General features: G+C 44.7%; 1 protein-coding gene across 1 annotated transcript; it reads right to left on the bottom strand.

The window, feature by feature from the left end:
• Positions 1-5,163: 5,163 nt before the first annotated feature.
• On the bottom strand, positions 5,164-11,159 carry LOC140735148 (Ig heavy chain Mem5-like). The gene is made up of 6 exons (XM_073059937.1): positions 11,047-11,159; positions 10,179-10,502; positions 9,776-10,096; positions 8,865-8,954; positions 5,828-5,877; positions 5,164-5,666 (listed from the first exon to the last, which is right to left on the bottom strand). The coding sequence occupies exons 1-6, from the start codon at positions 11,099-11,101 to the stop codon at positions 5,604-5,606; spliced, it is 903 nt and encodes a 300-aa protein (XP_072916038.1). The 5' UTR covers positions 11,102-11,159; the 3' UTR covers positions 5,164-5,603.
• Between the last annotated feature and the right edge of the window lie 5,924 nt (positions 11,160-17,083).

Raw genomic sequence — 17,083 nt, forward strand, 5'->3', positions numbered from 1 at the left:
TATGGAAACACTCTTGCCTTTGAACGAAAGGCCTACAAAATGCAATGGGCGCACTCACTAAATTGCAAGTAAAGCACTCCCTATCTTTGAATACATCAAAAAGGAGCGCTGTCGCAGGACAGCAGCGTCTATTGTTTAGGGCCGCATCATTCACACCATGCTTTCTTGCTGCTTCCATGCGAAAGAAGTGCAGACGCCTCAGGTACGCCACACCCAGGTTCATAAATAGTTGTTACCCTTCAACCATTAGGATGCTGAAACCCAACATTGAATTAATTCCACAATCTATGGACTCACATTCTAGAACTCTGCGTCTCAATTTGTTAATGTTCTTTATTCATTTCTCTATTTTGTTTTTGGTGTTGCGGAATTTGTTGTCGTTTGCAAATTGATTGTTTGTATCTCTTTGTTTCTATGCAGGTTTAGACTGAATCTATTGTTCTTTTATGTACTGTGAATGCTCGGACGAAAATGGATCTCATGGTTGTATATATAGCATTCACAACAAATAAAAGAAAGATGAACGTGCCAACACTTTGTTAGTAAAGTTACTTTGAACTTTGTTGGCACTGTTGGCACTGCGTTGGCATGTTGTAGAATTGTCGTTTGCGCTTTAATGTCTCATGGGAATCAGAGAGTGGGAATAAAGGGATGCTATTCTGACTGGCTGAGGAGGAATTGATGTAGCCAGAGAGTGGAGATCGGCAGAGCATCAAAGGTTACGGGAGGAAAGGCAGGAGAATAGAATAGAGAAGGATAATAAATTAGCCAAGCTGAATGGTAGAAAAGATTTAATGGTCTAATTCTGTTCCTATGTCTTACTGTTTTATGGGATTATCCTTGCTTCTTCACCTCACTCCCCAAAGCTGATTCTGAGGATTCCTTGTGGAATCCTTACACAGCTAAAGCGAATCAGAATTTAATCGTCCTGTAGAAGAAGGTTGATGGGGCGAATGAGCTCCCCCTATCCCTGTGACATTCTAGCGATGCTCTCTGTTTTCTCTCGCACTCCACCAACACTAATCTGATTTTTGGCATTGGCTTGACCCAGAGAGGGCAAGCGGCAGAGAAGATTTTTCCATCCGGATATGAAGTGCAGTAGCAGGTGTACTCTCGGGAAAAGCGGTCAGATAGAGTTCCAGTCACTATCTGCTGATTTTCTGGCCTCCCAGGAGTCATGTTCAAGAAGATGTCAATCGGCTGCAGAGGAGATTTCTTTCCGATTGTCTGCGAACTTACGCCAGCTAAATAACGTTAAACAATTTCAAACACACCCAGTTGAGAAACTACCTGTCCCACTCTATATACCAGGTGCCGGGAGCATCAACTCGCGACATCTCTGAGAAATTTCTCCGTCGCTTTTACAAACTCTTCCAAGAGGAGATGAAGTAAAGATCTGGGAAGTTGATTGGTGATAGAGATACAGGGCTGGAAAAGGGGGAGTCTGATAGATGAGGAGTAAAAGTCATGAAAGAAAGAAAAGAGGGGAGGAGCACCAGAGGGAGGGGAGGTGATAGGCAGGTAAAGAGATAAGAGGAGAGAGGAAAAGGAAGATGGGGAGTGGTGAAGAAGAAGAAGTGGTGAGCATTATAGGAAGTTCATGAAATCCATGTTCATGCATCGGGTTGGAGGCTATCCAGATGGAATGCAAGATGTTGTTCCTCCATCCTGAGTGTTGCCCCTTCGCGACAGTAGAGGAAGCCATGGATCGAAATTTCGGAATGGGAATGGGAAGTGGAATTAAAATTGATGACTTACCTGAAACGGAATTTAACTTCACTTTCTTCGAGTTTACTAAATTCGGCTTGATATAATTCCAGAACTTTAAGAAGGCATCAGTTAAAATGTACAAAAAAACCAGACTGGACAGCCAGGGCGTGTTATACTTTCGATGCCACGCTTTGCTGTTAAAAAATGCAGAGGAGTCCTGACCTAAAAGCAGAGCCGCGGAGACCATTAGTCGATGTGTGATAACTTTACCAATAGAGAGCAATATTTTAAAAAAGCCTCAAGGGGCCAGAGAACCATAGAAAATCAACTGCAGCCAACATGCTACAGGCAACAAGGTCTGTTTTAGCCAGGAGCAGTAAAAAGTAAGAGCAAAGGGATGAAACGGCTGCAGATGAAGAGTCTGGAAAGAGGGGCAGGCGAATCCAATAAGCTGGCTGGAGATTGTGAGGTGCCTGCATGAGCAGCCGAAGAGGCGTTAGGCCTGACAGTTGAATGGTATATCTAGCTGCAACTGAGAAAAAGCACATGAAAAATTCACAGGTCGAAAATGTGTGGTTAAGAATCTGACAAATGATTCAAGGGCTAGATTTAAAATAGCACGTTAAAATGTACAATAAAAAAGACTGGTTAACCAGAGCATAGTGTATTTTCGTTTCCACGCGTTGCTGTCAGGAAATACATAGGAGGTCTGACCTAATAACATTAATAATGGACCGGAAAATTACAAACCACAAAGGACCACAAAACTAGAGAAAAATAAACTAAGCAGAACTGGGAACAAGTTATAATTTGGCCAAAGAGAGTTGAATCTAGGAGCAACAAAATAAGGTTGTCTGGTTCGATTAGCGAACAAAGACTGTAGATGAGAACTGGGAATAAATAAACAACAGATGAGGAGTCTGGGAAGAGCGGCAGATGAATTCAGTGAACTGGGTGGAGAATGCGAGGAGTCTGCGTGTGAAGCTGAGAGGTGTCAGAGGTGGTAGGCCTGACTCTTGCATGATTTATCCAGCTATAACTGAGCAAAGTTCACAGATCGGAAGTTTGCGGTTAAAACTCTGACAAATGATTCAAAGGCCAGATCTAAAACTGACCTTGTTCAATGTTGACTGGTACATAATATCCTGTAAACCCGCGTTCACAGTCCAGGCTTTACATTGTTTAACAAGAATGCATTCTTCTGGCGTAAAATTCTCATAATGCCGATCCGGACAGACATCTATTTACCATTGAAATTTTGTAAATGATTGTGTAAAGCCACGTTACGTTAGTCGGCAAGGGCAACTAAAGTTGACATGCCATCTTATTGCTACCATCAAGGAGTAGGAAGAGACATGAAACGTTTCGGCAACAGTTTGTTTCCCTCTGCCATCTGATTTCTGAATGGACAATGAAGTCATCGTACTACCTCAGTATTTTCCCTCTCATTTTCTACGGCTGATTTAATTTAATGTTTATACCTACTAATTGTGATGTATAGTGTTTATTATCATATTTTGCAATTTAATGCTGCCGGAAATCAACATATGGAGGCGATATTAAACCTGATTCTGATTCCAATAACTGGACCAATTCAGACCCTTACCACCTTGCTTGCCTTAACAAAGGGAACTCTGAGGTGCGCAGTTGGAAGGAGCCCACAACGAAGAGCAGGAACAGGGAAGGGGAGACGTTAGGGGAGAATTGGCGAGGGGCGGAGGGTATTTGAAGCTACCACTAATAATGGATTCACGGTATTGGTCTCCAAATGAAACGATGGGGACTTCCTCTGCTTAAGAACGCACAGAGTCAAATGCACACACAATAAAAACATATTAAGCAAGAAAGACAAGAATCCCAGTTCGATTACAGTCAGTTGACACACTGCTTTAGATCTAAAAATATTTTCCAGACTTATGGTATGTGTGGGATGATTTACTTCAAGTTCAAGTTCAATTTACTGTCACTCAACCTTACACAAATATATCGAAAAACAAAAAGGCTTTCCTCCGGGTCAAAGTACGTCACGATACAGTACAGAGAACCCACAGACGACACATGCAATAATATTACCACAAATAAAATAAATTCCAGCAGATTGACATTTTGTCAGTCTGCACTTCAGCAGCGATTCCAAAAACGCCTTGTGATGTTTCCCTTCAGCCGAGGTTCAGTGTGGTGCTAATGATTAGACAAGGGTATCATGTGTGAACCAGGATATGGATGTACGGGGAAATTCGTAGCGGTTGAGCAGCTTTCTCGTAGTGGGACACATTTACATCATGGGCGTGAGGAATCCATTTGGAATGATTCCTCAACCACCTGCTTCCATTCATATCCACTGTTAATAAATATTATGCTGCATCAGATTTAATGAAGCAGTTATTCCGACATTCTTTGCCGTTTGCAACAGAGAATTATACATTTCCTCCAATGTTTGATACAAAGAATTCCTTAATGTCACTCCTGTAACCCTGGTTCTGTCCTCCTACTAGAGGCTCCGGACCGGTAGTGGGTTCTTTCTAACCGACGTTAATATATTGAAAACCAATTCAATAATTCTTTACTCTTCTAACCGCAGGGACACTTTCAAAATGTTCGAGGGGACCGGAAGGTCGTACAGAAACTTCAAACACAGTTTGAGGAACGCTTCTCGGAAAGTATCTCAAGTATTATTTGGACAGATAATACTTAGTGCATTTTGAGCAGTTTTCGGCCTCATATCTAGGAATTCTGTGTACGCATTGCGGAGGATCCAGAGAGCGTTGACGAGAATGATTCCAGGAATGAAAAGGTTACCGTATGAGGACCGTTTGGTGGCTGAGGTTTTGGATAATGAAAACAGATCTCAGTGAAGCACGTTGAACTAAAGTCTAGCTGGTGTAGACGTGGAGAGGATGTTTCTTATAGTGCGGAAATCTAAGAGCAAAGGCAAGGCCTCAGAATAGTAGGGCCATTCTTTAAAGCAGAGTAGAGGAGATATTTATTTATCCAGGGGGTGGTGATTCAGTGGAATTCAATGCCATGGGCGGAGGTGAAGGCCAAATTTTGAGAATACATTAAGCGGAGGTTGATAGTTTCTTGATCAGTAAGGATGTCAAAGGAAGGCAGAAAAATGGTTTTGAAAGCGATAGGAAATTGGCAACGACGGAGTAACGAGGTAAACTCGGTGGTCAGAATGGCCTAATATTTTCCTGTGTCATGCGATCTAATGGCTTATGGTCTAAAACCACGCTGTATTCCCTAAACGGCCAAACAAGTCTTTATCGGATGTGGGTGAAGAATTTCTGCAGATGCTTCGGGAGTTTGCCAAGCAACGGTTTCTACACGCTCAAGATTCAAGAGACAAGATTGTTTATTCTCATTTTTCAGCACACGACTTTATAAATAGAACAAAATGATTGCTGCTCTTAATCCGTCGCAGCATAAATGACACAATAAACACGAGGAGAAAGAAGCACAATAAATATAAAGGCAATCCTTTAAAATACAATATTAAATTGTACAATAATTGATTGAGCAACAGCGTAAGTTGTACCCACAAGGGGAATAACCTCGAAAATGGTCATTGTTTAATGCAAAGCCGTTCTTTTTAATTATTCCCAGTATATATAATTTATACAAAGAAAAGAAAATGAAAAAAACTCCGAGGGAAGTTTTGAGATGAGAGAATGCAAACTATGCAGGAAACCTGTGTTCTTCACTTAAGGCTTGGAATATGGCTGAATCGCGATATCAATGTTTGCCCAACATTTTATTCACATAATAAATGAGCCCGTACAAATCTTGGCAATCCAGGAGCCTCAGGTCTTGAGTCGTTCAGAGGGTTTTAGTGTGACCCCAGGTTCGATCAAATTCTCCGTAATCCATCCAAGCAGAAACCAACCAGATTCTCATCTGAGGGGAGAGGATGATGCAGCGAAGTCCAGAGAAGCGTAAATAATCGGCGCTTGGGACTGGAATGCATACGAAACATTGGGAATTAAGGTTATCACACTGAAATATGGCTTCTGTTCCATAATTCCCTGATGACTCCGTTCATAACCATCATTTTTAGTTCCCAATACCAAACATCAAGTTTGTGAATCTTAGAACGGCTTTCAAACAACGTCCGTACCTGAGCCGCTCTGCTGTGTCCCTCGCGCGTCACTGACTGACGATGTGTCCCTGTTTATTGAAAGAGTATGAATTAGAACTATTATCTGGCCAATTTATAATTAATCACAGAAATGACTTTTTTGTCATAAATCCCAAATATGACAACTGACCCCAATCTACCAGCTAATTGGTCTATGCTAATAGTTTCGAATTATTTCGCATTCACCGATTGCTCTCTGATGTGTCATCACTTTCTTATTCATTCTCCAATATAAAATGAGCACTATCATGGGAATAGTTCCCAAGTACAAAAACGAGCCCGTCATGGAATCGCATACACCATTGAAAGCATAACATTTAACAGGAGGATTAGATGCGACTCACGAGGAAATATTCAAACAGTATAAGACCATAAAGCGATAAATTCTCGCTTTAAATATACCCACGGTCTCGGCTTCCACAGCTGTGTGCGGCAGAGCATTCCAGAGATTCACTACTCCCTGGCTCAAATAATTCATCCTTACCTTTGTCGCCCCTCAAATTTGAGGCTCTGTCCTTTAGTTCTGGGCAACCGCATAATACGAAACATCCTTTAAACATTCGGCAGGTTTCAATCAGATCCTCCCACATTTTCCTAAACTCCAAAGCTGCCAAACGCTCCTCATATATTAACATTTTTCATTCTCGGAATCAACTTCATAAACCTCCTCTGGATTCTCTCTAATGACATTTCCCTTTCTTTCTTCAATGCATCCACGAGGAGATGTTGAAATATTATGTGGGGAGTTCAGTTGGTTCTGGGATTGGGAACGCAATAACCAATTGTCCCAAGATAGGTACAGACAATTCGGCAATTGTCATGTTTGTCTTTGTTGGATAGGATGTTGAGTATAAGAGTAGGGAAAACATGCTGCATAGATATAAAACCCTGTCCTGACTGCACGAAGAGTACTGAGTGCATTTCCAGTTGTCCGGTTACAGAAAAACAGTGCAGTGCACGCAGAAGAGATGTACAAGGATGCTGTCCGGGTTAGTGGTATGATGTACATGCAACGTTGGACATACTTGGGTTGTTGCATAACACAAATATATTAAAAATACAATAAAACCCCAGCACATGCAAGACAGAAAATGCGGAAAATACCAAGAGAATCCAGAAGCAATCCAACATATCACAGGATCCTGTCACAGTTTAACTCAATGGGTTACTTACACAGGCAACATCAAGTGGCAAACATCATTCAACAAAATTCTTGCTCTGAAACGCAGACTTATGAAAGAAATTACACTTTACTATATATAGAAGCCTCATCCATTTTAAGGTCAGTGTCCTCCAAATTATATTATGATCGATCCCTTATTGCTGATAGACCAATCCATAATTACCGTCCGGATACAGTATTACAGAGAAAACAAGTACAAAAAAGTTGCTCAATAGATACAGCCATTCGAAACACACATAATATACAACATTCAATGAGCAAAAACCAGCAGATGACTGCTGAATTAAAAGAAGAAATTGAAAGTCTATGGAACATGAACAGGGAATAAATATATTGTTCCAATAGTAATATCTACAAATAGTATCATCTCAATGTCAATATACAATAGCATTAAAGATTAGGCACACAAAACACCATGCATGTAAATTCTCAGAAAACCACAATACTAAATGCCATTTGGATAGTCCGAAAGTTCGAAGAAATTGAGAAATATGTATGCTTGTCTATGCCCGTACCTCAGTTTTACCAGCTTCAACTGAGAAAAAAAGTAGTAATAAGAGCTCAATGGTAAAAATGTCATGATCATCGTCATTATGTGCCGTGTTATGCCCAGATGTTATTAGAGAACGTCTGCCTGGTTTAGTAGTCACATAACCAGGACTGGTGATGTGCATCAGCTACTCATACGACCATCCTCTACCTACTTCCATGGTTTCATGTAACCCTGATTGGGGTTGGAGGGCAACAAAGCAGGTGTTTAAGGGTGACTTGCAAGCTAGAGGAGGAGAAGTTCACCTTAAAGTAGGGACATTCCAACAAGTTACAGGATGCTGCAGCAGTTTAACTCAATCTGACTACCTACCCAGGTTCAATCAAATGGTAAACATCAGGCACCAAAATCGTGCTCCAGAATCCAAACTCATAAAAGACATTGTACCTTATCACAAATGCAAGCCCAATTCAGTTTTAGAGTCAATGCTTCAAATTATAATTTGACCGAACGAGAGCAAATCTGCAAATGCTGGTAATCAAAGTAATAAACACAAAATGATGATGAAGGATCTCAGCCCGGAACATTGACGGTTTACTATTTTCCATAGATGCTGCCCGGCCTGCTGAGTTTCTCCAGCATTTTGTTTGTATTGTTGTTTTGATATGTTATGACTGATCTTTTATTGTTGATAAGATAATCCATTATAACCGGTAGAATATAATATTACAGATTAAACAAGTGAGAAAACGTAGTTAATAGATATAGTCATTCCAAATACAGAAAACATACAAAATCAACAAGAGAGACAAAAAAACACCAGATTTATGCTGAACTAAAAGAGGGAAATGAAAGGCTAGGGATCACGAAGAGGGTATACATTCTCCCAATAGTAATATCCACAACTAGGTAATCCCATAGTCACTAAACAATAGGATTAAACAATTAGGGTCACATAGCAATGTTTCTATAAATACTCAGAAAGCGACAATAATAAACACCTCTAGAATAGTACGAACGTTCCTAGAAATTGAGGAATTAGTGTGCTTGGCTCTGTCCGTATCTCAGGTTTTACCAACTTGAGCTAGGAATAATACAACAACAATAATAATATAAACAAAATACACTAGGATACCACTGATAGCGGGAAACACGTTTTCCAGGACTTCAGACATCCCATCCCTCCGAGACTTGAGTCCAATTTTCCCCAAACAATGTCTCAGCTATTTTCTGCGTCCTCTATACTAAAGCCATTGGGTGCAGTTATATAGAGCCTCGGTAAAGGAACAGCCGGAACTGTTAATATTTATATGGATATGCCTGGAAAAAAAACGAATCCTTACCTGATCTACATTCTTTAAAGATCCAAATAAAAATTACGATAACCAACATTATAAGGAGCCCAAGGAGGATAGCTGCGGGAAGACAACAGTCTGGGGAGAAAGAATTTTTGCTTGGTGAAATAATTGCTTCTCAAGGCATTTTATTAGGGCTTTCATTTGATTGTAATGTAAATGATTCTAAACAGATATACGCTAATTCTAAACAGCAACAGTAAAAAATGTAAACCGCTGCCGTCAAATTTCGTGTTGGATTCAGATTCTACAGAGAGTTACCATCCAACCCAGTGGTGTGTTAAATTCTAAGGACACCAACAGTGGATGTTATTTTAATTATATATGTTGCATGTCGAGCCCTGACCTGCACACTCCTGCAAATTACTAAGGTATGACAATGTATATGGTGAGTAAACTTGAGCCTTCATCCTTGAACTGTAAAGGACGACTAGAACCTCATGGCAACGCCAACTAATTAATGACTCATCGAATGAAATAGAGCATGAAAACATACGGCTCCTCAGATCGGTTCCCTGCTTTCTTCTCAGTCACCTTGCCCCTTCCAATCACTTTTAGGTTCATCATCCCAACTTTCCTTTCATGGTGGCCTTGTATAATTCCCGCAAGATGCTCCCAACCGCACTGTGAGAACATCACGGTCATCAGAGAGTTCAAAAGGTGTTTTACCCACAGGTGCTCAAAGGGCCCAAGCGTTAGGCAGCCAAAGGGGTGTTGCTGGAGATAAACAGAGCCTCAGAAACGAATGACTAGATATTAATACTTACTGTAAATTCAGTGAACCGACGGTCTATTCCAGCAGATATTGGGGAGCAATGAGGCCGATCGGTCCATCGAGGCTGCTCCGTCATTCCACTACAGATGATTATTAATATTGTGTGTGTAAAACATCGCCTTACCTTGATCTGGTCCAATGTTGGGATGGGAGACGCTCATAGTCCTCTTCTTTCCCGCGCCCCCGAATTGTGCAATACAAGTGCTGACTCCTCCGTTTATCCAGGTTTTCACTGGGACCCGTACCTGACTTCTAACACTGTAGCTCCCGTCAGGGTCACGCGTGCCGGGATCGCTCCATCCTTCCGTGATCTGTCCGGATATGTCCCAGTAAATGACAATCTGCTTGGAAGAGAGGCCGCTAACCAGACACACCAGGAGAACGGATCCGTTCACCTCAGACGATGGGACAAATAGCTGCATGTTGGTCCGACTGGTGGAGCTGTCTGACAGAGATTGGGACACAGTTAATCGGAGCTTTAACCGAAGTACATGGGTGAGTATAATCCCAGTGCCGATTTCTCTTACCTCCAACAATGAGTCTAGGTCCTTTCACAAGCGATGGATAGCTTTTTATCTCAGCACAGTAGTAGAAACCCGAATCCTCCAGACTTACGTTCCGGATTTCCAGCACTGATGTGCGATCACCGGAGCCTTTTTTGTAAGTAGCCCTGCAGCCGGTCTTTTGGCAGTCGGTGGTTCTGATCGCTACCGGGGGTTCATCAGCACGGTGTTTGTACCAGAAAATACCTCTCCCGAACTCTAGTTTGTTCTTAAATTCACAGGACAGTTTAACCGTCTGACCCACGTCTGCAGTCCGTGCAGCCGGACTCACAGAAAACGGCTCGGATGCTGCAACATGAATGATTATCAGTCAACTAAAAATATCCGGAACTGAACTAATTAGAAATTAAGCACATTGCCTGCACCTTAAAACTGCACCGACATTCTCAGTTGCATTTATTGCTTAAGGCGTCTAAGTAACATCTAAAAGAGAACCAGAAGGATATTTGACGCTAACCTGGTTAATATCGCAAGACCTTTCCCTTATTCATTTACAGGATGTGTAGCCGATAAAAATAGTTTGTCTATCTATCCGGAGGTAACTTTAAATTGAGAAGTTTGGTGGCATTTTCAGGTAGGGCTCGAGAAGTATTCTGCTCGGCGTTTGGGGTTGCTTGATAACCTTCACCAAAAGAAAATGAGCGAGGCTCATAACAATAATTTTGAATTTATTTAGATAGCTTTAGAATCAGCATTAATGAGATTCGAGCTTTGTAATCCAGATTGATTTGATTCACTGAAGCTTATTTTCACAAGTTCACGGGATTTTTAAGGTACTGGATAACGAACTTGCCAGGACGCGTGTGGGATTTCCCAAGCTGAACTCACTCACCGTAAGCACGGAATACCTGAACAGTAACGAACAGGAATAAAACTTTCATCATCATCTGGACTTAGCTCGGTTGTTGGCTGTCGCTGCTCTCCACTCCCAGGGGTCTCAGTGAGTTTAACAGCTGCTCTGTGCAGCCGCTCAACTGCCGTTGTCCATGCTAGCTGACGAGCTTCGGGGGCGGGTTACACTTGGTGACCGCGTCAGTGCGTCACAAGGTCAAACGGCTATGGAAAATTGTTCAGAAAGACTTCCAAAGAGAGGATGGTTTGAGTATGGTTTTTGTGGATTAAACATATTTATCGCTAACAAAACCAGTTTTCACGTCCTCATGCCAAATTCCTCGCAGGAGCTGGCGATGAGTCGACGGTGTTTCCTTACTGCAGTCCGTCTTATATAGTTACCTAATGCTATACTGGGAGGAAAATATCAGAGCCAGATATTGACAGAACACAGATATGCCAGCCAGGGTAATTCACGACTTAGAGGGAAAGCTGCAGTAGTGTATTCCCGTCCCTGCTACGCTTGAAACGCTTGGCCAGGGTCTGGGAAGTGCTGCTGGAGCTTTGTGGGCGCGTAATTCAGTGAATTTCAGTACGTGTACTTTGTAATAGATAATACCGAGTTCGCGTGGTCCGTGCTGAGCCATTAGAGGACAACGGAGAGTATTCGATCGTAATCGTGACCCGTACTAAGGTAGAAATGGATTGTCTTGTCAGAAAGTGTTACTCGCTCTAGGATTCGCAACCTCTGACCTAGACTTGAAGTCACCATATTCCTACAGCGAAAAGCGGTTACAATGAATGGTGATTTGCATAGCATTGTACAATGATCCGACTTTATAAGAAATTGGTCAGACAGCATTTGGACTATTGTGGTAGCTTTGGGCACCTTATCTAGTAAAAGATGAGCTGACATTATGAGTAGCGTTTAATACCTCTGGTTTTATACTGACAGGAGTCTAGTGGAATGGGGGGCGGGGTGGAATCTCATTGAAAACTTGTGAAATATTGAAAGAGTGAAGGTGGAAAAGTTATTTCTAGTTGCAGTAGACTCTAGGACCAGAGCGCACATCCTCAGTAACGTATGACGCCCCTTTAGAACGGAGATAAGGAGGAATTTCTTTAGCCAGGGTGTAGTGAATCTGTGGAAATCATTGCCACAGATGGTTGTGGACCCAAGCCATTGGTTATATTTAGGGCGAAGGTTCCTGATTAGGGAAAAGTTTCAGGGAAAACGCAGGAAATGGTTTGAGAGGGAAATAAATCAAACGTTGGAATGGTGGAGCGGATTTAATGGGCTGAATAGCCTAATTCTGATCCTATGTCATATGGTTACAGGATTATGCGGGACTTGTTAGTATATCCTATTGGAGATGGTCAGTGCCCGGAGATTATAGTACTCCAGTGTTAAATTTCTATTTATTCATTAAAGTTAGAGAGCTGTGTACATTACGAAGCCGGGTAAACTGGACGCAACATAGAACACAGTTTATGCGGTTAATTTCCACCGCAACCACGTCGGTCGCAGGGCCATCCTGTGTGTCACATAATATGAAGTCTAAAAGGCTGAACTCTGGGCAGCAGCGTCCAAGCTACGAAAACAGGAAACCCGCAAAGATCCTCTAGTTCGGTTATTTTTTCCATTTCAAGCGTTAACTGTTGCTGCAACTGTTTGTCAGTATTTGATGCATCTGAATATGAGATAGATGCACTGTGAATGAGTCTGTCAGCAAGTTTCACGGGAGCGGTTCATTGTACGTCTCTGATGTCAGCACATCCTGCTGCCATTGCATCAGGGGTTGATTCGTTGTCCTATTACTGAAGGTCAAATCTCTCTCGAGCACCGATTCGCTCTGAGCAGAACATGACTACTTCAGTCCAAAACGAGCAGTTGCACTTTAAATTGATAAGTAATTCTATTTTATTCTTCGTACCTCATCTCAAATTCATCAGTTTTGATGAAAGGCTTCGACCCGAAACGTTAAGAAATTATTCCTCTCCAAATAATCTGCCCGAGTTCAGAGTTATTTCAGCATTTTATGTCTGCACTCTGAAAGTTAATGTCCTCTAATAAGTGCTCCTGCAAAATCTCTACAGCACGGAAGATTCATTTGGCCGCTTTTCTAAGTGGCGATTCTTCTTCTTTTTCCTCTTCATCTTCTTCTTCAGCCCTACTACATGATAGACCACGGACAGCATCTTTCCAGAATCCTCTATCCAGTCTTTTAAACTGTTCCCAGAGCAGCCCCATCTTCGAAGATCCTTGCTCTCCGACGGTCTGTTGGCGTTTCTGGGACGAGGGTTTTTTTACGGGATGGGGTTGCTAACCCCATGCCCAAGCCTCACCCTTTCGCAACGGGGCGTGGGACCGTCCATGCAGAAGATCTATCAGTGCTTTTGCGCTGCAGTAACATGCACTCACCTCTCTCCATCCCACCTATCACCATCTGCTTCTGTTTCTCTCCCTCTCATGTGACATCACACCTGCATATTAAATCAGCTTCTGCTGTTCACCACCTTAAGCGAACAGTACCCCAACAGTAACCCCCCGCCAAGTGAGCGTCCTGGCTACCAAGGAGGGTCTGTCGGGCTAGGGACGTTACGGACGGGTGAAGGGGGGGGGGATGTACAGGCTGGAGAAAACCCCCGGGGTCACGGGAACTAGACTCCAGTGTCTGCGATGCTGGGTCAATGACTGGGGGTGTCTATCTGTCAGGAACGGGGACAGGACCCAAATGCAGGCCGCAGGCACTGAAGTACTAGGGGTAGGACAGGAAGGGGATGCCATGGCATGCAAGGGGTAATGTAGACGGGGCTGGATCTGTTAGGGTCCGGTCCGGAGCCCGCATTCCGGGTCTTGCTCCCGTCCGCGGACTCCGGACTCTTGGCCTTGCAGCCGGCCCTCCTATAACCCGGAGCCATTGGATCATCTTGGCTTAGGAGGTACACCTGTCGCCTATTACGGGGCAGGAGTTTATAAGGGACTCGGGGACTGAACTTAGTTGGGCGGGTCGTCCTGCTCTGAAGCCGGTTTAACCCGCTCTGTACCTGGTCTGCAGGCTCTAAATCAGGGGTGGGCAAACTTTTTGACTTGTGGGCCACAAAGGGTTCTAAAATTTGACAGGGGGGCCGGACCAGGAGCAGACGGACGGAGTGTTTTGGTAATACACCTCATAAGAGAAAATAAAATATCATGGGATATGTAGAAAACATGTGCTTTAATTTCATTTGAAAATGAACAAATGCATTACAACAAAATATCTGTCTTTGAAGTCCCATGGTATTTAGCTATTTATTGAAATAACTTTTAAAACACTGAAAATTAAATGAATAAAATACAGCTTTTTAAATAGTAACAGTTATTATTTTAAAGCACTGAAAATTCTGTTATCCTTCAAGATATTACCATCATCACTCTCCTCCTGACTGTCTTTATTTCAAAAACGGTAGGAGATGCAGGTCTACTTGTCCTGCTCCTTCTTATTCAATTGTCCCCTGTGCCAAAACTCAACAACGACCAGTGTCACTGACAGAACAGTGACAGCGCGCCAGTATGCGGAGCGCGTTATTTGATCTGGAGCGCATTTTTTTATTTTGAGAACGTACGTGCACCTGCGCACTACTCATGTCCATCACTCAACAGAAATGACATGCAACATGTAAGGCTTTTTGAAAAAAATATTTTCAAATGCATTTTTTACATAACACAACGAAGAAACTTATTTTTAATTTCAGTGGGAACAGTGTTGTTGGTCTCCCTTTTTAGCCAGCGCATCAAAGTCTGGATTTAGTTTTGCTGTGGCGAAAACGCCAGAATTGCGGGGGAAAAAACGTTAACAAGGTTTATTAATATAATTTCATCAAGTTCTGCGGTCCGGATTAAAAAGCTTAACGGGCCGCATATGGCCCCCGGGCCGTAGTTTGCCCATGCCTGCTCTAAATCCTGTTCTGCACCTGATCCACCGGCTCTGAATCCTGCTCAGTACTTGGTCCGCCGGCTCTGAATCGTGCTCTTTACCTGTTTCGCCCGCTCCGGATCCGGTTCTGCCCTGATTGCCGGCCTGCTCTATATCTATTCTGTCCAGGTTCGTCTTGCTTTCCTGCTTCTCAGGTGTGCGCTGGTCCCGCTGATCCACCGTATTCTCCTTGCCCTAGCTGCCACGCTGTCTGCTTGCTTCTCTCTATTTACCGGTGTATCCCGGTTGTCCGGCTGCTTATCCTGAACCCAGCTCCCTTCCTGTCCCTTGTCTCCGTCGGGTAAGCCAGACCGTCGCCGTTACCCTTCGGGTAGTTCTGCCCCTTCCTGTCCCTTGCCTCCGTCGGGTAAGCCAGGTCCTCGTCGTTACCCCTCGGGTGGTTCTGTCCTTTCCTGTCCCTTGACCCCGTCGGGAAAGCCAGACCGTCGCCGTTATCTCTCGGGTGGTTTTGTCCCTTCCTGTGCCTTGCCCCCGTCGGTTAAGCCAGGCCGTTGCCGTTACGCTACGGGGGGTTCTGTCCCTTCTTATCCCTCACCTCTGATGGGTTGTGCCCCGCACCAGCCCAGGTGTTCGCGCCTTGCCCAGGCTTCGGTGTTTCCGCCTGGGAGGCGGCCCTGCCCGGGATCCATGCAGCCCGCCCTGAGGACTCCGACTCTTCTCACCCCTTGCTCCCAACGGGTTGTGCCCATGCCTGCCCAGGTGTTCCGCGTCTTCCCCGGGCCTCCGTGTACCTGCCTGGGAGGCGGCACTGCACAGGAGTTATGCGTCCGCCCCAGGGGGCTCTTCTGTCTGCCTGAACTCTGGGATTCTCCTGTCTGCCACGAACTTTGGGATCCTCCTGCCCCGCCTGAACTCTGGGATCCTCCTGCCTCGCCTGAACTCCGGGATCCAGCCCCGCCTATATTACCCATTGCATGCCATGGCATCCCCATCCTGTCCTACCCCTAGTACTTCAGTGCCTGCGGCCTGTATTTGGGTCCTGTCCCTGTTTCTTACAGGATCCCGGAAGTCAGGCAGGCAGGGCAGGTTCCCAGAGTTCAGACGAGGCAGGAAGATCCCAGAGTTCAGACGAGGCAGGAAGATCCCAGAGTTCAGACGAGGCAGGAAGATCCCAGAGTTCAGACGAGGCAGGAAGAGCAGGATTCCAGAGTTCAGGCAGGCAGAGCAGGATCCCAGAGTTCCGGCGAAGCAGGAGGATCCCAGAGTTGAGGCGGGGCCGGAGGATCCCAGAGTTCGTGGCAGACAGGAGGATCCCAGAGTTCAGGCAGGGCAGGGGGATCCAGAGTTCAGGCAGGCAGAAAAGCCCCCTGGGGCTGGCGCTTAACTCCTGGGCAGGGCCGCCTCCCAGGCAGAAACACGGTGTCCTGGGCAAGCCGCGGACACCTGGGCAGGTGCGGTGCACAACCCATCTTAGGTGGGGTGTAGGAAGGGGTCCGAATCACCCCGCCGGGCAACGGCAGGCGTCCTAGTTTCCCCGACGGAGGAAAGGGACAGGAAGCGACAGAACCAGCCGTGGGGTAACAGCGACGACCTGGCTTACCAGATGGAGGCAAGGGACAGGAAGGGACAGAACCATCCGAGGGGTAACGGCGACGGCCTGGCTTATCCGACGGAGGCAAGGAAACAAAAGGGAGCTGGGTCCAGGGTGAGCAGCAGTACAACCGGGATACACCGGTAAATAGGGAGAAGCAAGCAAACAGCGCGACAGTACGGGCAAGGCGAATACGGCAGAACAGCGGTGCCAGCGCACACGAGAGAAGCAGGAAAACAAGACGAACCTAAACAGAACCGATACAAAGCAGGTCAGAACCCGTGCAGAACAGGATACAGAGCAGGCCGGCAACTAGTGTCGAACCGGATTGAGAGCGGCCGGCAACCTGGGCAGAACAGGATACGGAGCAGAAGAACCAGGTACAGAGCGGGTTAAACCAGCTTCGGAGCAGGACGACCCCCTAACTAGGCTCAGTCCCCGAGCCCCTTATAAACACCTGCTCCCTAATAGGCGACAGGTGTGCCTCCTTAAGCCAAGATAATCCAATGGCTCCGGGTGACAGTGGGGGG

This window comes from Hemitrygon akajei, chromosome 11 (genome assembly GCF_048418815.1).
Source record: "Hemitrygon akajei chromosome 11, sHemAka1.3, whole genome shotgun sequence".
NCBI classification, from domain to species: Eukaryota; Metazoa; Chordata; class Chondrichthyes; order Myliobatiformes; family Dasyatidae; genus Hemitrygon; species Hemitrygon akajei.